The sequence below is a fragment of the Strix uralensis genome, chromosome 1 (genome assembly GCF_047716275.1).
Source record: "Strix uralensis isolate ZFMK-TIS-50842 chromosome 1, bStrUra1, whole genome shotgun sequence".
NCBI lineage: Eukaryota > Metazoa > Chordata > Aves > Strigiformes > Strigidae > Strix > Strix uralensis.
In genome coordinates this window covers 173,883,121-173,908,279 of record NC_133972.1, presented here as the reverse complement: position 1 = coordinate 173,908,279, position 25,159 = coordinate 173,883,121, and the positions used below count along the sequence as shown (strand labels likewise).

The following is a 25,159-nucleotide window of genomic DNA, read 5'->3' as shown; positions in this document are numbered from 1 at the left end:
GACCTGCCTTGAGCTGTCCTGCAAAATCCCTTTTGTGACTGACTTTCATGAGAATTGAGGGAGATATTTGGTTTAAATTTTTCCTTCCAGCACCATTTTTATCTGCGTGAGCCTCGTTGCGGAGCGATCGTCCTCGTTGCCGCGTGAGCCCCGTGATGCTGTCGGAATCCCATGGGACTGGTGATTAACAGACACTGGTTTTTTTCTCTGTAGGTCTCATAAACGACCATAAAAACACGCACGGGGACATGCCACGGCCGCTGCCATCCGCGCCACCGAGGTGGAACAACCCCCGCCAGCCTACCTTCAGCAGAAGGGGGGCGTTTTCAGCCAGGTACCCCCAGCAGACTCCCAGGGATTTCCAGCTGCGCCAGGGTCATTCCTGGAGGAAAAAATATTCCCTTGTCAACCGGCCGCCGGGATCGGCGTTTGATGGTGGAAGCGGTGGAATTGCCAGCACATCTCAGGCTTTTGGAAACAGTGGGGACAACCAGGCCCCTGAGCCACCAGAATCATCCCCGGAGAGACATGTGGGCTTGACCACAGATGGTAATATAGTTGTAGGGATCCAGCTGCCACAGAGGGCTGGCCCGTTTGTAGATACGAAAGATTTTGCTGACGTGGGTTCTTACTGTGAGTTTTCTGGGCTGAAAACAGAGGTCACTGCTCCAGGTGACAGCGAAGACGTGCAGAAATCTCTGTACACGAGCCGAGATGAAGAGAGACGACCTTCTCTCTCTGTTTCATTTAGTTCATCTCACCGGTTCGTGAGCTCGGTGTACAGGAGTGTGTCGGATAAGCCTCGAACGGTGCGTCTGGCCAGCGACGTGGCCGGCAGCTCCCCTGCCTCTTGCGGAAGCACCAGTGAAAGCGCCGTGACGCCGAAATCAGAGCCGCAACAGCCTTCGGTGCTGGCAGATCGTGAGGCGGCTCGGCACGTGGTACGGAGGAAGGCAGAACCTCCAGCTCCTTGGCAGTCTGGTGGTGAGCAAGGCCGGGATGATTTCAGAGAGCCGAAGCTCCTTGGAAATGGTGAGACATGCTCCAAACCCACTCAGGCTGCGACTTTAGTGGTTGGGGTGACTCCAGTGAAGAGCAAGTTTTCTGTAGTCCCCAAATCTGCCGGTCTCCAAAGAGCTGCCTCAACATCAGTCTCCAGCAAAGCTACGAAATTCAGGAAAACTAATTACACGTGGGTCGCAAACCCTGGTAAATGCTCTCGTGCTGTGAAGAGATGGGTCAGCCCTAGAGCTTCGGAAAGTGCCAAGAAGGTCGTTGGTGGAGCGGATAGAGGTACTAAACTATCACCAAAAGCAGATTTGGGAGCAAAGCTGAAGAAATCGGGACTGCAGTCCAAATTGGGTGTTTCTCCCAGCAAGTATAAGTGGAAAGCCTCCAGCCTACAGACCTCACCCTCTACGTCCAAGTCAGCATTCAGGTGGCGATCTGAGGATCAGAAAAAGCCTCCAGCCTTCAACCTCCCTCGTGTGGCCCCGCCGCCTCCCAGCGCTGCGGCAGTTGGTCTTGGCGGGGTGAAATCCTCCTTTGGTGATGCCACGCTGTCCAGTTACAAAGTGAAGAGTCGGACAAAAATCATCAAGAGAAAAGGAAGTTCCGGGTAAGTTTCTGGTCACCTTCAGAGCGGTGTTGTTGCACTGGTTGTATTTTGTGTCCATCGGCTTCACGTGAGTTGCAGCTATAAGTGAAATTTCAGTGTGGGTTGTTGTATATGGGAAGGTATTTTTCACAGAATCATTCAGGTTGGAAAAGACCCTCGGGATCATCGAGTCTAATCATCAGCCCGACTCTACAAAGTTCTCCCCTACCCCACATCCCCCCACAGCTCATCCAAACGACCCTTAAACACACCCAGGGATGGGGACTCCACCCCTCCCTGGGCAGCCTATTCCACTCTCTGACCACTCTTGCTGGGAAACATTTGTTCCTCATGCCCAGTCTGAACCTCCCCTGGTGCAGTTTAAAGCCGTTCCCTCTTGTTCTGTCACTAATTCCCTGGGAGAAGAGACCAGCACCAACCTCTCTACAACGTCCTTTCAGGGAGCTGTAGAGTGATGAGGTCTCCCCTCAGCCTTCTCCTCCTCACACTGAACAGTCCCAGCTCCTTCCATCGCTCCTCACAGGATTTATTCTCCAGGCCCTTCCCCAGCTCGTTGCCCTCCTCTGCACTCGCTCCAGCACCTCGAGGTCTCTCTTGGATTGAGGTGCCCAAAGCTGGACACAACACTCCAGGTGTGGCCTCACCAGTGCAGAGCACAGGGGGACGATCACCTCCCTACTTCTGCTGGTCACACTATTTCTAATCCAAGCCAGGATGTTGTTGGGGGATGTGGTGTAGGGGAGAACTTTGTAGAGTCAGGCTGATGGTTGGACTCGATGATCCCAAGGGTCTTTTCCAACCTGAAGGATTCTGTGGTTCTGTGAAACAGATTAGAAGTCGGGACTAAACTCTTTGAAAATCCGATGTGTCCTGGGAGTGCTGCAAGGGCTTCGTTACATTGTGCTCCTGGTGGGAGAGCTGTTCTGTGCTGCTCTTCTTGGCAGGGCTGGATGCAAGCCCAGCCTAGACTGCAGGGAAGGGATAAGCAGGATGGGGTGAGGGTTGGTGGCACAGCTGTGTGACCTCTGCTCTACCACTGCACTTGGAGATACCCTCAGTGTTGTGGATGCATGGTTTGGCTCCTTTCTTGCTGCAGTAACGCCAAGCCCGAGCTCTTGAAAATTGAGGGCCGTGGCCTAAATAACTATTTTAAGTGATGCAACAAGCCGGTAACGCGGCACCGATTGAGAATCTGCTGCCTTGATTCCTGCTTCTGTTTCCCAGATCGGCTGCTCAGTGCTTCACCGTAGGTTTCCATCCTTGTCTTGCTCTCCTGGTTTGTTAGGGAATGTGTGTGCAGGTGGATCGTGCTGGGAGGATCACTCTGGAGCAAGGTGCCTGGAGAAGCTGCGATTGGTTTGGATTTTTTTTGGCAGTCAGGGGGGTGAGACCACCCCCCTTATTTCAATAAAAGCCAGCAGGACTAGGGAAGTGATTGTCCCCCTCTGCAGCCTCAACAGTTCTGAGTACCTCAAATACTGGGCTCAGTTTTGGGCCCCTCACTACAAGAAAACATTGAGGTGCTGGAGCACGTCCAGAGAAGGACAATGAAGCTGGTGAAGGGTCTAGACCAGTGGTTCACAACCCGTGGTCCACAGACTCCTGGGGGGCTGCGATGTTGTCACAGGGGGTCTGAGAAGTCTTAAAGCAGGGTTGGGGAACGTCCTGCCTGGAAACATTTGGTCTTCCTTTTCCCACAGCCCTTTCCCCTCAATACTCCTCTCATACTCAAGCCCCCCCGCCGCCAGCCTGCCCTGACGTGCTAGTATCTTTGGTGCTAGTATGGTTGGTGGGACCCACTTTAACTAGGCGGTTTTTCCCTTAAAGACATTTTCTTAACCCAACAGCCCCCTTTAGGGCCACAACGGGCTGAAGTCTGCTCCTCCAAGTGGTGGCCCTGGACCTGTAAACAAAAATATATGGTGACTGAATGCAGACAGACAAGGGGGGAGATGAGAAGAATTGTAAAAACTTTTCATCAAATTTTAATGTAAAAATTGGCATCAAATTCGGAATTAGCATGTTAAAACACCATAAAATGGGCCATTGGAGCAAGAAGAATGTTGATGCTATTATTTTAAATTCATATGGAATCATTGCAATAAAGATATTATAATGCATTAACAGGTTAACTTATTCCCTTTCTTTCCAAATTTGAAGACCCTTCATGAGAAAATGGAAAGAAATATTGGATGCAGTCTAGTGCTTTAAATCTTGAATTAAGTCTTGGTGGTCTGTGGCCCCAAAAGGTATTTAAAGGGGTTCTGTGGTGAAGGAAAGGTTGAGAACCCCTGATCTAGAGCACAAGTCTTATGAGGAGTGGCTGAGGGAACTGGGGGTGTTTAGTGTGGAGAAAAGGAGGCTGAGGGGAGACCTCATGGCCCTCTACAACCACCTGAAAGGAGGTTGTAGCAAGGTGGGTGTTGGTCTCTTTTCTTGAGTAACAAGTGATAAGATGAAAGGAAATGGCCTCAAGTTGTGCCGGGAGAGGTTTAGATTGGATATTTGGAAAAATTTCTTCACTGAAAGGGTTGTCAAGCTTCGGAACAGGCTCTTCAGGGATGTGGTTGAATCACCATCCCAGGAGGTGTTTAAAAGACGTGTAGATGTGGTGCTTAGGAACATGGGTTAGTGGTGGCCTTGGCAGTGTGAGGTTAATGGTTGGACCTAATGATCTTCTTAAAGGTCTGTTCCAACCTAAATGATTCTGTGATTCTATCCTCTCCCCTGCATCTTCTGAGCACAAAGCAGAAGGGAAGGAGTTGAGTTAGGCTGTCAAATACCTCATTCTCCATCTGTGCTTTGCCAGAAATTCATAACATTTGCCTATTAACTTGCAATTTTCTGTGCAGTGGTTCGTGTCACCCTTGGGTGGGGGAGCAGCGTGGAGCTTGGTGACCCAGCTTCTCTCCTCAGCTCCGGGCAAGGGGACCAAGTACGTTTTGGTCACCTCTCTATTCCCTTCTAACTGTGTGGTGTTTCCCTTCACAGTTCCCCGACGGACAGGAAGAATGGCTCCTCGCCCACCACGCCTCTGAAAAGCCACTTCCACCTCAGGAAGAAAAACTCCTTGCGGGGAAAACCTTCTGCGACGCCGAAACGCTCCTCGCCCAAGGGCTTGGTGCAGATCACCAAGCACAGGCTCTGCAGGCTGCCGGCCACCAGGATGCAGGGCTCCACCAAGGAAGGTAGGAACGGCTGTCCCAAAGGGTGACGGTGCTCGCTGACTGCGTGCCAGCAAAAAGGGAGGCTCTTGGATTTGGAAATGAGTTACCTCAGGTCTTCCAGGAGGTGAATCTGCTGTTGGTTGGTCCCGGAGCAAACACTTGAGGAGCAGAAGTTTGGTTGGAGTATTCTACCTTACCCCAGAGCTGTCTTGTGCTTTGACATCTCCATCCAAGGCCATTTTAAAGCTCTTTCTTGCTTTTAATGTGGTTTTGCTGGACTTGCAGGCATCAAATAGGAAGGTGCTCAAGGAAGGAAGAGGATGGCAGAGGCAGTAATACATCTGTAAGACTAATCTCTTTTTTTTTTTTGTGTCGGGCAAAAGCTTGTGCATGTCATGAGATACTCCTCTAGCAACTACAGACCTACCTAATGCACCTATATCCTGGTACCATGTCAGCAGGTATATAGGTTTTGTATGTAATCTGCTTAAAATAATAATAATTAGAGGAATACCGGGTCCATCATGTTTGTAGAGAGATGGGGATAAGTCTCCTGAGCCAAGGAACCAGTGGCAGGCCAAGAGGGAATGGCCTCAAGCTGCGCCAGGGCAGGGTCAGACTGGCTCTTAGGAAGGATTTCTTTGCAGAAGGGGTTGTTGGGCGTTGGAATGGGCTGCCCAGGGCAGGGGGGGAGTCCCCATCCCTGGAGGGGTTGAAGAGTCGGGTTGAGCCAGCACTGAGGGATCTGGTGGAGCTGAGAACGGTCAGGGTGAGGTTCATGGTTGGACTGGAAGAGCTTCAAGGTCTTTTCCAACCTTGATGATTCTGTGGACTGGTAGTTTGCCTCCACGTCCTGCTGCTTTGGGTTGTCACTTGTCAGAGCGAAAATCAGCTTCTTGGGGCCTGGAGAGCTGCTCCTGTGCGTGCGTGAAATGGTGGTGTGATGTTTCTGCTTCAGAGTCTGGTTCTGCTGTTCAGTGGTGGTGTGATCAGGGACCACACCGAAGTGGCTTCGCTCCCCTCAGATTTAGTTTTCTCAAACGTGTATGAAGCGTGTTTTGTTTGCGTGTTTGTGTTGGGCTCGTTCCCCTGTGGCAGGGGGGCCAGTGGCGCTGTGGGTAGGCATTGCTTGAGTGGGGAGGGCTGTTCTGGCCATGACGTAGCTGTGATCTTCCTCCAGAAGCAAAGCTGTTGAGCTTCTGTTTTCAGGAAGACAATTTTGTGGTTTCCTGCTCTGCGCTTCAACTAACGAGCTTACACGTGTGATTATAGTTATTTTGTGTTCAGACAAATAGCTGCGTTTAGGCGTTGCTGTGTTTTGACGGCTGAAAAGACAAGAATGGAGGCTTGCAGTTCGGGAAAGGGAAAGGTTTTTTTGTGGGAGGAGAAGAAAAAGATTTTCTTTACGTGTGTTTGACGAGGGGTTTGGAGGGATGGGGGGGATGCTGGGAGGAGAATTTTGGATCTGGTGCTTTAGGAGGTGGGCAGTGACTTGGGAGAGGCAGAGGCAGGGAGAATAAGATGTGCATTGATGCTCCTGCATGCGAGCATTTGCCTGGCTTTGGGGCTGAGTCTTGCTCCATTTAAGGATGTCAGCGAACCCTCTGGTGTCTAAAGAAGCGTGAAGGCTGCACCTCCAGACGCTAGGGTGAAAGTTTTCACACAGCGCGTGAAGCCAGCGTGTACGGTTGGAGGTCTCGGTCATGCTGGCACTGGGATTCCTCTTCTGTGATTTCTGAAAGCAGAGGTGGTGGATGTGGCATGTGGCTGGATCCAGCTGTGATGGTGATGGGGGGGCAACAAGGCTTTTTCTGGGTGATGGTGATGTGTGGGATGGGGAATGCAACATTTCAGCCTCCCAGGAACTGTGAACTGCCTGTTCTGGGGTGAATTTAGGACTTGGCCCTCACAAACTTCTTGGTGGGGACCTTTCTCCAGTGTGGCACGTCCAGTACAAGTCATTAAATAAATTTTTATGCTGTAAAGCTGCTCTTTAAAGAACTTCCTGTGCTTGTGGGGAGCCTGATAGGAGCGGCTGTGCTGTAGACTCTGGAGATATGGAGCGATTTGAGGTTGCAACAGCATTTTGCGTATGAGAAAATCGAGACACTGCTGGTTACAGGGATATAAACTGTTTGGGTGATCCAGGAACAGACCTGAGGTTAAACCAGATCCTTGTTCTCCATGTAGCTCCCTGTTTACACCTGGGTTTGTGCAGAGCAGAGGCCTTGTTGTAGTTTGCTCAGCTGTGTGTTGTCGAGGAGGTCATGGCACTGAAGCTGCTGCCTTGGGAAGGCTCCTCACACCCATGGAAACTCGCTTGACTTAGCAAACATTTCTTCTTTTTAGGAGCTGTCAGTAAAAAAGTGTGCCTAACCAAATGAAGGTTAAGAATATAATAGGTTAAGAATATACAAAATGGATCAAAATCTTCTTGCCCCCTCTGGGAGCCTGACTGGCAGCTGCCAAAAGCCCGTGTCTTTTGAGAATGTATTCCTAATCCTCGTTCCTTGATTGAAGGTAATGTTCCCATACTGAAAAGATTTTTGATCTTAAACTGCATAGGGATGAAAATATATAGATAGAGCAGAAATATTGTTGTGCTCCTGGCTTTGTTCAAAGTAAAGCTGGCAAATAAAGAAGTTTAGAGAAAGTAGGAAAAAAAAATGGAATACAGGTCTGGAAGTGACTTCGGGAGAGCATGTAGTTCATTCCCCTGCCCAAAAGTGGATCAGATTATCAAAGCCTTCCTGATAGCTAGCCAAGCCTAGCACAGACAAAACCCTGGTTTATAAGTTGTAAGCTGTCTGCGTTGAAGTCATTTACATTATTTTCCAGCTTGGATCTGGGCATTTTTTAGTCTTAGCTCAGCGATGTGGAAACTGGCATCTGCTTTAAGAAAACTTGGTGACTGTGCCTCGTGGCTCTTTTTCTTTGCAAACTGCAGCACCTGCTGTAAAAATGTGTCTTGATTTGGTTCTTAAAATAACTAAAAGCAAAAGGAAATGTCCCGCCTGCCTTTTCCTGTGTGTGTGTATGTGTGTGTGCACATGTGAGACTATTCTTCCTCACTTCATAAATGCCACAAATCCTCCTTTTCCCCATCCCTCGCTGTCCTAGTGGGAGCACGGACACTGATGCCTTAGTGAATTAAAAATGTTTCCCCGCCATAACTATGAAATGGCTTCTAAATTTCTTTCTTGCTTTCTTCAGCGGAGAGGAATTATACTCCGGTAGATGAGCCATTATTTGGACTGGAAAACGGACTGGCAAGTGGCACTGGGATCCGTTCACTTGAAGCTCTGAAAGGACTCCTTAGGCTGCCTTTCTCCTCCCTGGGGAGGAGGGTACAAGGTTTTTTCTGCTGTGTTTGCTGCTGCTTTGTCCAGCCTCTCCGCAGTGCTGAATTAAATACATCCTTCTGCTAGGAGGACCTTGTGTAGTCGAGATCTTTTGCTGGGTCTGTTTTCTGCTGACGTGGTGACTGTGAGAACTTGGCTGTGTGTCCTTTTCCTGGAGAGGTTTTCTAAGATGCGTCACAACGATGTAAGTTTGACAGTTCTTGTCATCTTTTCTCTACCGTGGGTACAGGTTTTCCCCGTGCTGCTGGGCCATCGGGTGCTAAATGCTGATGGAGATGGTTCAGGGAGATGGTTGCTGATAATCTAACTTCTGTCGCACCATCACCTCGGGGGATCCCAGAGGACTTGGTTTGCTCCTTCCCATGCCATTGGCAGCTTGCGAGGCACTTGCTGGGCGATTCATGGCTACTTTGCTTCTCCAGTTAGCAGAGAAATTCAAGCAAGAGTCTTCACTGCTTTAAAATTGCCAAATGAATTTTGGCAGGGTTGGTGCTGCTTGAGGACTAGCAAGGTCTTCAGGACTTGTGCCCCCCACATTCCTGCTTTTACCTTCCTCTTGGCAGCAGCAGCCTTGCACAGAGGCCTAGCGACTAGGTCCATCAGATCTTGACCCTTCACGCTTACCTTCATAATTAGCCGGTGGATTTGATTCCCTTGATTAGAATTGAGTTTATAGGTTTGGATCCTTTATGCCTCAAGGCTTTTCTTTGAGAGGGTTCAATCCTAGGCAGTGTATTTGCAGCTTAATGGTTGAACTATTCTTATGCTCTGGGTTTCTACAGCTGTTGAATTATTGCTGGACTGTTCCTACATGTGCTTGGGCTTTTTTCTCTTCTTTTTTTTTTTTCACCAAGGAGACATGTATGGTCTAGTACAAGAAGATTGTTAGATGCTGGATGGGGCACGGATGTTTTCAAGGCAACATCCTAAAGTCTGATGAGAGAGCCCAGCCACTGACAAGGCGTGGAGCAGCTTGGACATCACTCACGTTTGGTGCCTCTAAACATATAATTATGTATATAGTAGGTGTTGTCTGGTTTCACAGTGGTCCTACAGTGAGCTGGGAATAAGTGAAGGCTTCTGGGTTCAATTCCTGGCTCTCGGGTTATTTGAGAGGGTTGTTTTTATTTCTCTTTGCTTGTGCAAAGTTGGGGTGTTAATGGAGTAGTGGAATTTTTTAAGTCTTGCCATTTCTCGCAAGAGAAGCAGGAGGGAAGTTGTCACGTCCCGCTCAGATGAGGGGGACAAGTGACTCAGATTTGCAAATCCCCAACGGCGTGGACAACAAGTCTCCAAGTCCAAACATTTATTAACTACCCGCAATGTACTAATTGAACACATGATAATTGGCTAAGTATACAGTGAGTTGTGGCAAGCAATACAATATGCCTTGCATTTCTTAATGGGAAAGGGAAAAGGGGGAGATAGAGGGAATGGGGAAATACAGATCACCGGTCTGGGTTTCTGCGCTGATCCCTCCGGCGAGGGTTCCAGGAGGCACAGGAGGCAGCCGGCTTTTTCACTTGCATCCGTCGTCTTCTCTTCACTGCACTCTCCAGGGCCCCCTTTCTTCCCCTCCCCTCGATTTATACCCACTTTCCTTGGGTAAGTCCCCTAGGTCGACGCACATAGCTATGTATCCCATGTACAGGGAGGGGTAAGGTGTTTCGTGGGATGATGTAATTAGCATGAGCAGTTAGTCTTCGTTAGCATATCCAGGGGTGTTAGCTTTAATATGCGTTTCATGGATAATGAAGCAAAGGTCATTCACTGGACAGATGGCCCTTGAAATTTGTCCAGGTGTCCCAGAGCAGAGCCATCCTGTCTCCACAGGGCTCCCTCCTCCAGCCCCATCTTGTGTTATTCGGGCAGCCTTATCAGCTTCGACCTCCACAGAATGCACTCTGTGACTCATAGTTTTGTCTTGCGAGTGTTTGAGGCATTTCTTTGATCAGCCTCAACTTTTGCTTTCTCAGGCTGTTTTTCTTAGCTTCTCGCAGGCCTGGTTTCTTGTCTCTCACAGAAGTAGATGGGGTACAGAGATGTTACTGGGAGCCTCTGGGAGCAGAGTGGGGCATGAATGGAGTGAAGAGACTGATGTTCAATCTCCAGCACCCATTGCCTCTCGCTGGGAGCAGACTGGTGACGGTCCTGGCCCAGCTGAGTGACTTCCCTTGGATTAGTTTATTGTCTTGTGTCTGGACATGCACAGCCCAGCTAACAAACCAATTAAAAAGCTGGATGGTTGACGCCGGTCTCGTGATCCCGCTGGATGGATGTGGTTGTGCTGGAGCCTGGATCCGACGGGTGCTCGTGTCTGTGTGGTGAGTGAACATCCAACGTGCTGAGTTCCCAGGGAGCTGCCGGATCCCCCGTTGGACACAAACAGTGTGTGTGTCAGGGCTGAGGATCGAAGGGTGGCTGAGGAGGAGCGTGTCCTACTTCGTGAGGGCAAAAAGCTGGGTCAGCCCCTTCCTTCCCTGCGGTGTGACACAGCTTTGCTGTTTTCTTGTTTGTCCTGTTAAACAGGCTTTTGAGATACATTGGTCCTGCCTTTCCCAAGTGTGCCTGGCCCTCTCCTGACTCTCCAGTTCTCTTTTTGGACCTGTTTGATCTCATGCAGTGGGGCAGCTCTCCCAGCCACTTGGTTTCAAACTGGTGTTTGTTGTATTCAGAGGCGCCTGCCTCACTGGGAATCACTCTGTTTTCATTTCAGGTTCAGTGATTGTACTAGAGAGAAGATGGGAAGTGGCAGCCTGGTAGCAGTTCTCTCAGGATTATTTGGGCTGCTCTCCTGAGGAGTGTTATACCTGCAGCTGTTATCAATTAACTCCAAAATACTCGTTTGATTAAGAGGAACATTTAATAACCACTCAGAAATTGGAGTATGGCCCAAATCAAAGTTGCTCTGATGGGACAGTAGAGCGGTGAAGCATTTCTAATGCAGTTAGTGGTCTGTTCCTCCAGGTATTTTAATGCAGGGCTTGTGCTGGGACAGTGTAGGAGGAGCTTGACCAAAGCAAAGAGGAATAGAAAATGTTCTGTTGCTCAGCAGAGCCAAATGAATGTTGATAAAACAGCCTTTAGATGTTGGACTTCTTGACCACTTAGTCCTTAATATTAATGTGTCATTAATATTAAAGAGTTCCTTCCCCCCCCCCCCCCCCCCCTTCCCATTTAACTTCTTAGACTCTTTTTGGAGGGAAGGAGAACTTGGAGATAGTTGCTTTGCTGGGACTTGTGACTCCACTCAGGTAACACGGCCCTGTTTTGGGCATGGTTGTGAGCCTGATGAAGCCGCTGGTCTTCCTCTTGTTTGAACTGGCTTAAAGACTCCTGCACAACATCTGCTTCATTCGGCACCTGCGTGTTCCAGATTTCTGTCTGAACGTCAGGCTTCATATATCCATTTATCTCTAGAAGTGGCAGATCAGGCTGTCTCGCTTGCCTCTGGTGTCAGCAAGACGGTTTAGATCTGAATCAGGGATCTGGTACAAGAGGGAAAAAAGGCAGCGGTTGCTTCTCCTTATCCAGGGAAAAGCTGGAGTTCAGTTTTGGTCCCCTGACTCCAAAAAGGCCATTGAATGACTCGAGCGTGTCCAGAGAAGGGCAACGAAGCTGGTGCAGGGTCTGGAGCACAGGTGTGATGGGGAGCGGCTGAGGGAACTGGGGGGGTTTAGTGTGGAGAAGAGGAGGCTGAGGGGAGACCTCATGGCCCTCTACAACTGCCTGAAAGGAGGGTGCAGAGAGGGGGGATGAGTCTCTTGAGCCAAGGAACCAGCGGCAGGCCAAGAGGGAATGGCCTCAAGCTGCGCCAGGGCAGGGTCAGACTGGCTCTTAGGAAGTATTTGTTTGCAGAAGGGGTTGTTGGGCGTTGGAATGGGCTGCCCAGGGCAGGGGGGGAGTCCCCATCCCTGGAGGGGTTGAAGAGTCGGGTTGACCCAGCGCTGAGGGATCTGGTGGAGTTGAGAATGGTCCGTGTGAGGTTCATGGTTGGACTGGAGGAGCTTCAAGGGCTTTTCCAACCGAGATGATTCTGGGATTCTGTGACCAACAAGGATCATCAGGCAGCTGAAGATGGTCCTCAGGCTACTGCTGCCACTGTTGCGTAGAAATAATACAGCCTGTTTGAATGCAAGCTGAAGTTAACTATATGATTTCTTTCTTTTTTTCTTCGAACATATATATATTTACTTTTTTCAAATGACTTACCATAATTGAAAGTGTTTTTACAGCCTGAAATTTTAATTCCTTGGTTAACTGTGTGGGAGTCGTGCTGGGGAGGTTGCCTGGCTCTGCCCTCTCACTGCAATCCCTTTTCAGGTGCAAGAAGCAGGGAGACGAGCTGGTAATTAGGATGTAGGTGGAGTTCCCACAGATGACAATGCCCTCAGCCTTTTTTTTTTTTTTTTTTTTTTTTTTTTTGGCATCTGAACCAAAGGATTTGATTTAGAGAATAAATACCAGGCTCCTGTTCTGTCATTTGCCAAGTAACTTTCCTGCCAATAAGGGTATGTTGTAATTATGTTGTCTAAATGGCAAATGTCTATCCCGAATCGCCTTTCTGTTGCTCATTTGTTACAGCAAATAGCCAATATAATAAAATCGTGGTGTATATGTTGGGACAACACTGCTTTTTGGCCGTGTGCTGTCTGATTAGCTTGGGCAGCCTTCACCCACTTTCTCCAAACTAGACATGGGGTTATTCCCGAAAGTGCACGGCCGTGATGTCTTTATCACCAGTTTTAAGTGAAAATATCAACTTCTAAGTGAGGTTTGACTGATCCAGACGCGATGGCAGAGGGCTGTGCCCGCTCCTCCTGAACTACAAGTCCTGCGCCAGCAGTGTGCGTGTGGGAATCCCCCCTCTTTTCCAACAGCCTTTTATTCCCAGCTCTAGCTGGTCGCCTGTGTGACATCTTGCAGGATGAGGCCTTTTTTCATCAAAAACAAGAGTTGAGGGACAGGTGAGTTGTGAACCTTTCCTCACCCTTGCAAAAAAATCAATGCTGTTGCCCTCCTTGGCTGCCGCAGCTCTTGTGCAACACCGCTGTGCTGCTAAAATGCTCAGGCATTCAGCATGACAGTGCTGTTGTTTCTTATTCCCCTAGCTTTTTTGCTAGGAAAAACTAGAAATAAGTGTTTAAAATTAAGATTTTTTTTGAAAAAAGTTCCTTTTAATGTCAAAGATGTGGCAACTTTATGGATGGGGAGCCGTGCTGTGCCTGTTGGCTGCGTGGCTGGCGTGGGAGCGGCAGCTGTACGGATCGCTGGGACAAGCAGGAGAATTGGGGATTTTGGGGAGTCTCTCGTGCTGCCCTTCCTTCCCCGCAGCCCTGCAGAGGGCACTCGTGCCCCTCGCATCTCCCCAGTCCACCTTTTTCTGGTTATTGATGGCCTAATTTCGTCTTTATGTGAAAGAAAGCAGATATCAAGTAATTTGCAGCAATAACCTGCTAATGCTGGGCCAGTATCAAAACTCCCATGTTCATTTCAAGTGGCAGATAAAACACTAATATATAATTATCCTTGCAAATTGGATTGTTTTAAATAACCAAAAGGCTATGGCCAGGAGAAAACTATCCCATTTCCCTTGAGTTACTATTGCAGTGTAATTGCTGCGTTCAATCAATTTCCTTGGCATTAGAAATTCCATCACAATCAACATTAAGCTTTATTCATTGTGATGGCTAAGAGCCGGGCCATTTCTCCTCTTTTCCTTAACTGGCAAAATTAATCAGGGAAAAGATTTTAAACATTTACCCGTGCGAAAGAGGTCAGCTCTGCCACTATATTGCTCAGCAGATAAGGGGGCTAATAAAAAGAAAATTGAATTACTAATGATCGCCAGGAACAGAGTATATAAAACCTGGCAATCGCCCGGTTCAGGAAAAAGGAGAATCAATTTTCTTCGGACAAGGTGCGCTCATTTTTTATTTTGGCGCATATTATCAGCAATTTAATTTGAAAGCGCATAAACAGGAGGAAACAGTTAGAAAATAATGAGCCTGAAGGTGTAAAATGCTGCAGGATATATGCTGTACACAATTTATTTGGCACAACAGATAATCACTTTAATTGAATTCAAAACTGCATTGTTCAGCAGCAGTGTGGGCTGCCCGCCTCGCCCGGGGGGATTACAGAATATTACAAAGATGCCGGCAAGAGGCTCCTCGGTGTCTTTTCCCCTCCGTAATGTCCCCTTCCAGGCAGGACTTCTCAGCCGTGTGCCGGGGATTGCTTAGGCACAGTCACAGCTGGCTGAAAGCAGAAGATGGAGAAAGTGAGAGGCAGATTTCTCTAGGGACCCTTCCTTATTGTGTCGCTATGTATATTTGTTTCTTAAATAATTTGCTCTTTGCCGGGTTTGATGGTTCGGTGCGAGATCATCACGTAAACCTGCAGCGTGGAAACCGGTCGTGTCGTCTTCTGCTTCAGATGAACTTATTTCGCTGTGTCCTAACTGAACCTCTTGAGCTAAAACCCTAGCTACCTCCTGCTTGTAGTGATCTCCTGGTCTGCGTATGAAACTAGTTTTTAAGTAGCAGCTTTTGAATTATTCCTGGGGGAGGCGGGTGGCGGGAGAGACGCTTCTGCGGCCGCAGGTCGGCACGATTGTCACGCGCGGAGCTGCGCAGCGAGGGATGTCTCTGGCTGTGCTGCCAAGGTTCATCCTTTAATTTCTTTTGTTCTTTGCGTTTGGAGAGCAGAGTGGACTCGTGCCGGGGTGGGAATAATACGGTTACTCAGCACTTTGCCTGTTCAGAGCGCTTGGCAGGCGTTAACTAATGAAATGGTGGTTTGGGAAGGTGGCATCGGAGGGGCTGCGTTACCTTCTCTGCTGTACACGTGCCTTGGCAAAGGAAGCCAAGTAGAAGAGGAGGGTGAGGGGAGACCTCATGGCCCTCTGCAACTGCCTGAAAGGAGGGTGCAGAGAGGGGGGCTGAGTCTCTTGAGCCAAGGAACCAGCGGCAGACCAAGAGGGAATGGCCTCAAGCTGCGCCAGGGCAGGGTCAGACTGGCTCTTAGGAAGGATTTCTTTGCAGAAGGGGTTGTTGGGCGTTGGAATGGGCTGCCCAGGGCAGGGGGGGAGTCCCCATCCCTGGAGGGGTTGAAGAGTCGGGTTGAGCCAGCACTGAGGGATCTGGTGGAGTTGGGAACGGTCAGGGTGAGGTTAATGGTTGGGCTGGAGGATCTTCAAGGTCTTTTCCAACCGAGATGATTCTGGGATTCTGGGGAACCGTAGCAGCGACCAGTCTGTGGCCGTGCAAATCCGTGGCCAGAGCAAGAGTAAATTTTGAGCCTATCCTTTCTTGCATCCGCTACGTGCACAGCTAGGAGACTAGTCTGTGTGCTTTCCCCCTTTAAAATATTCCTTTCCTGCTTATCTTTGCCTTTCTCCTGCTCCAGATTGAGATAAGACAGCGGTTTGTGTTACCAGCTTCCTGCTTGTCCTCTCTTGCCACCACCAGCACTCAAGCTGACTTCTCTGTGAATGTGCTGAATAGAAGGAAATCCTGTTTGTATTTGCTTCTTTCCAGAGAGAAATTCCGTCAGGATTCATAAAACCCGCTTCACCCTGCCATCTGCAGAGTTTCTACAACTCTTTAATTTCAGTCAGAGTGATGGTCACCTTCCAAAAAAAATTCCCTAAACCCTAATTTCTCTTTCTGCTCGCTCAATAACACAGACTGTGCGGGATGAGGGTGTTGGGACGGGCAAGGGGCTCTCGCTCGGAAAAAGGCTGGCGGCAGAAGTGGAAGGAGCTGGTTTGCATTACTCGTGCCCAGGCGGGTGCAGAAAGTAAACGGGGCGTAAATGGTGAGGACTAAGTTATGGCTGGCATCTGAATGCTCAGCTGCTGTTAATTTTATTGACACTGGGTGTTTGTATCCCTCTGGCAGCTTTGAAAATCTCAGCAATGGGTTTTATACCCTCTTCTTTTTTTTTTTTTTTCTTCTAATGTGAAGGCCAATCAGTAAATATTTTTAATGGGGAGATTCCTGTTAGGGCACAGTGGTTCAGGTTTTTTGGTTTGTTTTTTTGAAGTTGTATTCTTTGCTTTTTTTTTTGGTTCTTTTCAGTGAAATCGCTGAGGTGTTGCTGCTGTTTGAGGTGACATCTCACATCACCTTACGTCTGAATTAAGCCGGTGCGATGTCTCTGTTACGTCTTATTAGAAGGAGGCAGAGGCGGCGATCCCTGCCCCCGGAGGAAGCCCTTGTATCACGCACGGCCCAGCTCAGGACCCCTTGGATTCTTTGCTCCATCATTAGTCTCATCTTTCCGAGCAGTTCCTTCCTAGCTTATCCAAACCCTTCGCAGGTTCACCGCTCAAGCCCAGCCAGGCTAACGGCATTACGCTGTCACACGTAGGTTTGACCTTGCCCATAAATCATTATGTTGTCAGGTCTCTCTTCTCGCTTTTGCTGGCTTGTCCTTGGGAGCCAGGGGTGGAGTGTGGCTGGCGAAGTGGCTGCTCACTCCTTCGCAGTAATTGGGAAAAGTTCACATACTTGGCTTTTTGCCGGCACCAGTTACGTCAGTGTTCGTAAGTAACGGTTTTGGGTTTCTGGCTTTACTTGGCATTTACAGGTGACTTGTCCCAGGCTGCAAGAGGAGCTGCAGGCAGCCAGCAGCGGGGATTCTGTTTTCAGAACCCTCTTTTAAAAATAACAAGCTGCTTCGAGGGAGGGAAGTCAGCCTTGCTAAACGAGGAGGTGTCACCATGTAGACAGCCTCCTCCCCAGCGCTCAGCTCGAGCGCTCGCATTTGGAGTCAGGTAAAACAGCGACCGCAGTAGGGACAACACCCAGGCTGAAATGCTTCAAAGACGTGATCTCTAGATAAAAATGAGGGCAAGGCGCTCCTTGTGCCGGGGTGAGACCTGTGGATAAGCTTCTGCCAGGTGATGAGGACCTGGGGAAGAGCAGAGACTCTTCTCTTGACGTAGAGTCGCTTTAAATTATTCTTAGTTTCTGTGTCCGCTCTTTTTCCCTTTTCCCGCAGAATTCAAGCTACGTGCTCAACTTAATGTTAAAAATCACCTCTCAATACCTGTCTCCCCTGTTTCAAAGACTCTCCTGTACCCGTGTGCAGTGCCAGCTACCATTTGATTGTGAAATTCTGTTAGTAGCAAGCAGCTCTTTGGGGAATAGTCTATTTATATACTAATAGGAAAAATATTTGGCTTTGGGGGATGCATGACATCCTTTTCATTGGCTATGACCCTTGATATTTTCAAGTCCATGGGGGGCTTTTCTAAGAATTCAAACCTTTCAGGGATGGCACGGTGCAGAACAAAAATAGAAAAAATAAAATAAAACAGAGAGGAAAAAAAAAAAATAGAAAACAGAGCAGTAGGTCTTAGCACAGCGGTATGCACTTCTTGCTCGTCCTCCTGAGGCTTGCGTTGTGCCACTTCTTGGCGAGTGCCCGTAACCTGTTACTCCAAATAGCATATCCTCAGATCAGGGTGGCAGAGTGTAATTTCGGTCATCGGTGCTTTCTTGTTGAATGCTGGATGTCTCTCCTTGCTGTTATTTTTATGGCAAAGCTAGTATTTATTGCTGGAAGGGCAGAGAGCTGATAAAAAGAGTCTATGTTTATAGCTTGGCCTACTAAAGAATAGCGACCGGGTGCTGTTGTGTTGACTTTATGAATGTATAGCATGGGATTTCTGTGCTGTTTAGGGTATTTTTTTTAGTTGGGGTGGTTAAATGCTGCAAACCTTGCTTGTAATTTTGAGCTGGGTTAGTCCCTCGTGTGTGAATGGGTTTGTCTTCGTGTGGATGCTCAGGCTGTGTAGTGAAGCTCTTGAAACTGTTTTCAACCCGTCTGGCTCTCCCTGCTGCTCTGAATTGTGCTGAATTTCAGTGCTGTTGCCTCTTATCCCCCTGGTTGTATTTTCTTAGGCTCTTACAGTAAAAATTAAAAAAATAAAAGCAGGCATTTAAGGCACTTACATATGAATGCCTCTGTAACCTGAAGCTTCCCAATGAGTCTCTCTTTCCTTTTTTTGTTTCTTTCTGTCGCTGTTTCTTCCACCCAGTACACAAACTGAGTGAAGGTGTCCTCACCATGGTCACAGTTGAAATTATCGATGTTTCCCGTGCTGTGAACCGATGCCTGCGCGGGTGATCGGAGTATCCTCCGCAGCGCTGTCAGGACTCCCCAAATCCCGCCCCAGCAGATGCTCGACTCCCTGTAAAACCTGGGTAGGTTTTTCTGTTTGCTTTCTGCTTACCGTTCTTCTCCAAATCCCCATTTACAAGTATTTTTTTTTCAATTTTCTTCTGCAAACACTTCCCATTTGATTTTCCTGCTAACAACTCACAAGCTTCGTATGACAATTCCTCTTTGTGGCTGCTGAGCTGAGTTAGAAGCCGTTCATTCGAGGACTTTGTTCACTTTGTGTGCTCTACAAAGCGATATAAATGAGTAATACCCCTCAGAATATGGAACAGATGCGTAAGTGCACCTGGGGTAAGTGCTTTGTGGACTTGACAACATCTCACGAGTCCTACAAAACTCTGCTGTTGCAGCAGCTTTTGCGGTTTTGAGTTTCTGCTTTAGTCTAAGGGATGGGGAAATGCTTTTACTTCAGTTGTCAACGGGAATTTTGCTATTGCCCCCGGGAAATTTGAGTTCGAGGAACATTTCTTCCTCCCTTATGCCTCTAATCCATCTGCGTGCGGTTTTCGGCTGGTTTTGGATTGTGCTCGAGGTTGTTTTGAATAGTATTAAGGAAGGGTGTTATGTGGGTGTGTAGACGGGGCTGGTGAACTGTGGGTCCAGATCTGTTCTCAGAACTGATCCTACGTGTTTTTAGCCCTTAAGCCTCCCCTCAGGGTCTCTCTGGTGGAAAAGGGCATGAGCATACTTGGAGCCTTAGCGCGGGCTATTAACTCCTGCGTCGGTCGTGATGGTGAAGTGCCGGCAAATGTCCTGGGACATATTGTCCTTGGGTGGGACAGGGAGTGCCCAGGCAAACGTGTGTCTGTGGGTGGGACGTGCCAGACAACTTTGTTTTTTCCTTGAAGAACCTCCCCAAAACATGGGAGGTCTCTGCAGTAAAACAAGTTGCTGTATATCTGGCTGGAAAGCTGCCAGTCAGAGAGGGCCCGGGGAGGGGTGCTGATTGCCAGCCGGCTGAACAGGAGCCAGCAGTGTGCCCAGGTGGCCAAGAAGGCCAATGGCATCCTGGCTTGTATCAGCAATAGCGTGGCCAGCAGGGACAGGGAAGGGATCTGACCCCTGTGCTCCGCACTGGTGAGGCCGCCCCTCAATGAGTGGGTTCAGTTTTGGGCCCCTCACTCCAGAAGGGCCATTGAATGACTCGAGCATGTCCAGAGAAGGGCAACGGAGCTGGTGCAGGGTCTGGAGCACAGGTGTGATGGGGAGCGGCCGAGGGAACTGGGGGGGTTTAGTGTGGAGAAGAGGAGGCTGAGAGGAGACCTCATGGCCCTCTACAACTCCCTGAAAGGAGGGTGCAGAGAGGGGGGATGAGTCTCTTGAACCAAGGAACAAGTGCCAGGACAAGAGGGAATGGCCTCGAGCTGCACCAGGGCAGGGTCAGACTGGCTCTTAGGAAGTATTTCTTTGCAGAAGGGGTTGTTGGGCGTTGGAATGGGCTGCCCAGGGCAGGGGGGGAGTCCCCATCCCTGGAGGGGTTGAAGAGTCGGGTTGAGCCAGCGCTGAGGGATCTGGTGGAGTTGGGAACGGTCAGGGTGAGGTTCATGGTTGGACTGGAGGAGCTTCAAGGGCTTTTCCAACTGAGATGATTCTGGGACTCTGTTTCAACACCCCGTTTATAGCCCAGGTAAAAAGCAAAGAGCTCTCCTGAAAAAATACCTGAGGTTACTGAAAGGTACAATGCTGCTCTGAAGCGGATGGCTTCTGGTTGTAGGAGAGAAGCACGCACGTTTTATGGAGATGTAAGGGAAAGTCCAGCTCAGGAACCATGTTGAGAAGGTCCAAGGTGGTGTCAGCTCTCTCAAGACAGCCTGCCTTCACTGGAGGGGCTGTAGAGCTTCTTGTGCTACAGGTGTATCTTCTGGTAGCCTCAGCTCCGAGCTTTTTTGGGGTGACAAGGACACACTTGAGTCAAAGGGCCCAGACAGATCAGCTTCAAATGTTGCTTTTTGAAAAAAAAAAGAACAAAAGAAAAAAGAAAAAAAGAAAAAAGAAAAAAAAAAAGAAAAAAAAAGAAAAAAAAAAAAAGAAGAGAGAGATGAACTCTCTTCTTTTGAAGAAACTGTTTGAAGAAGAGACCAACCTCTCGGCCAAATGGTGTTTTTTCTTGGCTGGGTCATTGTGATTGGGTTGATTGGTGAGCTTAATCTAGCGATGATGACTTTGAAATGGTTTCCTTGCAAGGCAGTTGTTTGCTTGGTTATTAGGAAGGTGCTCGGTGTGGAAGTAACCGTTATCACGCGAAAAATCTAAAGGGGATTTGATAGGGTGAAACAAGTTCATCAGAGACACCACTCTGTGTATATATATGTGTATATGTGTTTTTAAAATAAGATTTACTCTGCTATCTCAACGTTAACTGGGGCATTTTACAGTGCTCCCCTTCTGTGAGCTTCCGTGATCCATCATTTCCCTGCTAGCGTGCTGTAGTGGCTGTTAGATTTTACTACACCAAACACTGTAAAAGGGCATTAGAGCAGTTAAATCTGGAGTCTTGCTTTCATAAGGAAAAAGAAAATGCTGAATTAGGCAATGGAAAAGGCAACCACAGCGATACTTTAATCTTGCATAAATTATCAGAAGAGTCAGAGGCTAGCAATTTTATGTATTGTTATAGCTCTGCTAATTAATTATTCCAGAATAATCGATGTTTAGAAGAACCAAAGTTTGGTCCTTTTCTGTCTTAATGGACTACAGTATTTACTTTCAATATGGCAGCTGTATATTTATTTTTTTTCTGATATGGCAATGCTTTCATTTTCCCCTCCTATCCATGGGGTTAATGCACTAGCTTTCCTAAACACGTACAGTCTAAATAATAACCAAACAGGGAAATATTATTCCACAAATTGTAGGTCTAATTTACAGTGTTGGCTTCGGAGCGAGACATTCCTGACATTCAGGAAAAGTTGAGCGGCCACCATGAATATTTGAAGGATGAGGTTCTCTAAAGAAGCAGAGGAATTATTTAAGAGGCTGTAAAATGGTCTACCAATTGAGATGAAATGGTCAACGTGCTGAGAAGATCTGCGCAACTGGAATGAGTAAGTTGATATTTTTTTTAAATAGATGGTGAAGTTCTGGCCCTGTTGAAATTGTCTGGGCTTAAACTTTTACCCTTATGCTTCATGATTATACATTTTAAACCCTTATATTTGCTCTGGCTCAAATACTGGGGCTAGAGTAATGACGTATCACAGGTTTGTGTATCTATGTACTTAGATGTAGGTATGTATAAGGGAAGTGAACAGGGAAATTTGGTAAACTGTGTTATATTAACATCTCTCTGTTAAAATTGTGTTAATCTGACAGAATTCATGACGTTTATTCAATCTCTGAGTTAGGGATCAAATTCCACTCGTGGAAAATTGAAGTATAAACCTTTCAGAAGCGGAACAGCGCGACTTGTTGTCATGTAAATAATTTCTTGACAGTTGGATTGTTTTCTTAATGTCACACTTTGTAAAGTGTAAGTAGAAAATCACAAGACGAGGTCTTGCCCAGCTGAGAAAAAACACTTTGCCCTTCTGACTTGCTTTCTTCATGCTCTTAAACTAAAATTGCGGTGCTTTGGTCTGGCATGTTTCGTTTGGGAGCCACCACCTTGCAGAAGGGTGGTGCTGGCCGTCTCAGAGCACTTCCCTGCCTCGTCCTCTTTATCAGAAAGAGGAGGGAGACAGTTGAGGGATGCCTGGAAAAATTAAAATGCAGATTGGAGAGGATGATCAGGACTGTTATTGTTGAGATATAATTAAATATTTAGTATTTAAATCACGTCTGATGCTTGCCTACTAATAGTCAGGACACTTGCTTTGGGAAGGTATATTGAAAAAAAATAAGTACTTTGCTGTGCGTTACAATGTAGGGAGCAGTTGAATCTGCAGCTAGTCCTGGTCTTTGTTTCTAGACTTGGCAAGTGGTTATCAACTTTGTGCTTAGTTTTGAATATTCTCTTTGATACAAAGAGATTACCTTCCTCTGAATGGTGAAATTGCAGAGAGCTGCACATCAACGTGTTCATCTCTCTCTGGAGAGTTTGGATTTGTTGTTTGCAAAGGACTTTAGATTGCAATAAACTCAGTGCCCTGAAATGGAGCTTAGGACACCTATAAACATGGAAGTCCTGGTGTCCTTTGATAGTGTGCGCTTGACCCAGTGCTCTGGGAAGCAACTGGTTCTGTAGTGGCTTTCCTAAAAAGGGCCTGGGGCTGTGTTGGACCCTAAATTGGAAGTACCCAAAGTGTCCTCTCATTACAAACAGAGCAAACGGGATTGGGCTATATTAAGAGGAATATGTCCAGCAGATTTACAGGCTTGGGGAGGGGTGGCTGGAGCTGTCTGGAAGAAAAGGATCTGGGGGTTCTGATTGACAAGCAGCTGAACAGGAGCCAGCAGTGTGCCCAGGTGGCCAAGAAAGCCAACGGCATCCTGGCTTGTGATAGAAATAGTGTGACCAGCACAAGTAGGGAGGTGATAGTCCCCCTGTGCTCTGCACTGGTGAGGCCACACCTGGAGTGTTGTGTCCAGTTTTGGGCACCTCAATACCAGAGAGATCTCGAGGTGCTGGAGCGAGTGCAGAGGAGGGCAACGAGCTGGGGAAGGGCCTGGAGAATAAATCCTGTGAGGAGCGATGGAAGGAGCTGGGACTGTTCAGTGTGAGGAGGAGAAGGTGAGGGGAGACCTCATCACTCTACAGCTCCCTGAAAGGACGTTGTAGAGAGGTTGGTGCTGGTCTCTTCTCCCAGGGAATTAGTGACAGAACAAGAGGGAACGGCTTTAAACTGCACCAGGGGAGGTTCAGACTGGGCATGAGGAACAAATGTTTCCCAGCAAGAGTGGTCAGAGAGTGGAATAGGCTGCCCAGGGAGGGGGTGGAGTCCCCATCCCTGGGTGTGTTTAAGGGCCGTTTGGATGAGCTGTGGGGGGATGTGGGGTAGGGGAGAACTTTGTAGAGTCGGGCTGAGGGTTGGACTCGATGATCCCGAGGGGCTTTTCCAACCTGAATGATTCTGTGATTCTGTGATTCAGAGAAGGTATTAACCCTCTTTGAGGCACTTGTGGGGTCATACTGGTAAACAGTGACTGGTTTTGGGCATCCCAGTTCAAGGAGGATGCAAAGAGATGGTCCAGTGGTAGAGCATTTTGGGATGACCTTGGACATGTGACCTAAAAGAAGAGGTTGAGGGCACTGGGATCGTCTTGAGAGGCTGGGGAGTCTCTGCCCCAGAGGTATTTTGGATCTGGGTAGATGAAGCTGTGGCTGCCCTGATTTGGTGCCGGTGATGCTCGTTCTTTGAGCACAGGGTTGAGCTGGAGACCGCCAGAAATCCCACCAAGATTTCTGTGATTCTAAGGAATTAACTTACATTATCAGCTACAGTGCTGAAATTTTCACTTTAAGCACCAAAATCCCTACACAGCTCACTAGGTTTTACAGCATTTATGACTGACGATATCAAACCCAGCTGACAAAAACTTGCAATTCTTGTCTAGCTGAGAAGAGGTTATCGTCAACGAGGCTGGTGCAGAACTGCCACTGTGTACTCGCTTTGCAGTCGCGTCTGCAAGGACTTTGGAAACTATGAAAGCGCCAGAGATGCTGTGCCAAAGCCCTTCTATTCCTGTTTCCTGAAGAGAATGAAAGTAGTTGTAAGATTCGCAGCATTAGGAGTTGATTCTGGAGCACCGTTGCAAAAAAAGGAAATTGCCTTTGCAAGTGATGGTGGTACCAAGTTCTCAGATGTGAAGGCAAGGACCAAAGCAGAAGCAAATCCAACAACTTTATTTCACTCCTCGAGAGGACCTTTAATCAAGCCAGTAGGTCTGAGTTAACCCACAGCTCCCACAGCAAACGAAGATCTTTTTTTATGGACTCAAATTAATCTTATAGGCACAAAACTGAGCATTCCACTTAGCTCGATTGCCTCGCAGTAGCCCTGCTGTGGCTAGGGCTTGCTTTATTTGGCTTGTGCTGTTGTTCTGTGCAGTTATTCATGCCGCACCAAGGCTGTAAATTACCCTTTACAGTCAGGAGAATGTGCCAACCAATTAATATAAACGATGTCCTGAAGAGCTGGTGGTGGAAGGGGTCTAGGAAAAGAATGATGCAGAAGAAATGCTGGCTAGTGAGCAACGAGGCTGGCTTGTGAACAGGTAGGGTTTGCTGTGATGTGCTTCTAAAGATTGTACTTAAGCTAAAAGATCTGATAAAGAGAATAAGGGAGCATCTGTGTGTCTCCAAGCTTCGAGCTGGTGGTCCATCAAAAAGCCTTGTGAATCAGTTGAAAGTGTCCCTGCGTCCGGATTGCACAGCTTGGTGCAAACTTGTCTTTACTTTCATTTATAAAAAGTACTTACCCGAGTGGGTGATGCAAATATTCAAAATTGCATTAGGGCTGAATGCTTTTTCATGTGGCTTCGCTGGTGGGAGCTGCCCTGCGATGTGCTGGTGATGCAGATATAACCCCCCATCCTGCAGGAGAAAGCCTGTAAGGGCAGAGGGAAATCACCTGCCTCTGACTGCTCAGAATCTTTCCATTTACCCTCCTGGGAAAAGCAGGAAAGGGCGATGAATTCTGCATTATTCCCCGGAGAGGTTTGTGCACGGCTTACGTGGGAAAGGGGGGAAAAAGGGAAACATGATTGAGAGCATGTTAAGTAAATCCATCCTGTGTCCTGGAAACTTATTTTTCTCATTCCTGGATTCATATGGGGGCACTAAAAAGCTGCCCAGCTTTTTTCTTGGATTTTGTAAGGCTGCGTGTAACCTGTGTTCTGCTGCCAGAGCAGACTGAAGATCACTGAGAGCCTCAGCGAGG

The 25,159-nt window shown here is 48.0% G+C and overlaps 1 protein-coding gene across 8 annotated transcripts in view; it reads left to right on the top strand.

Moving 5' to 3' along the window:
- ZC3H3 (zinc finger CCCH-type containing 3) overlaps window positions 1-25,159 on the top strand; it is a 202,052-nt gene that overhangs the window by 2,114 nt on the left and 174,779 nt on the right. For all 8 annotated transcript variants that reach the window (XR_012631543.1, XM_074889093.1, XM_074889078.1 and 5 more), the window contains exons 2-3: window positions 214-1,618; window positions 4,610-4,806. Coding sequence is in view for 7 of the 8 variants with exons in the window: in XM_074889093.1 (XP_074745194.1) it covers window positions 214-1,618; window positions 4,610-4,806 (1,602 nt within the window). In the remaining variant the exon portion in view is untranslated. The remainder of the gene's footprint in view (window positions 1-213; window positions 1,619-4,609; window positions 4,807-25,159) is intronic.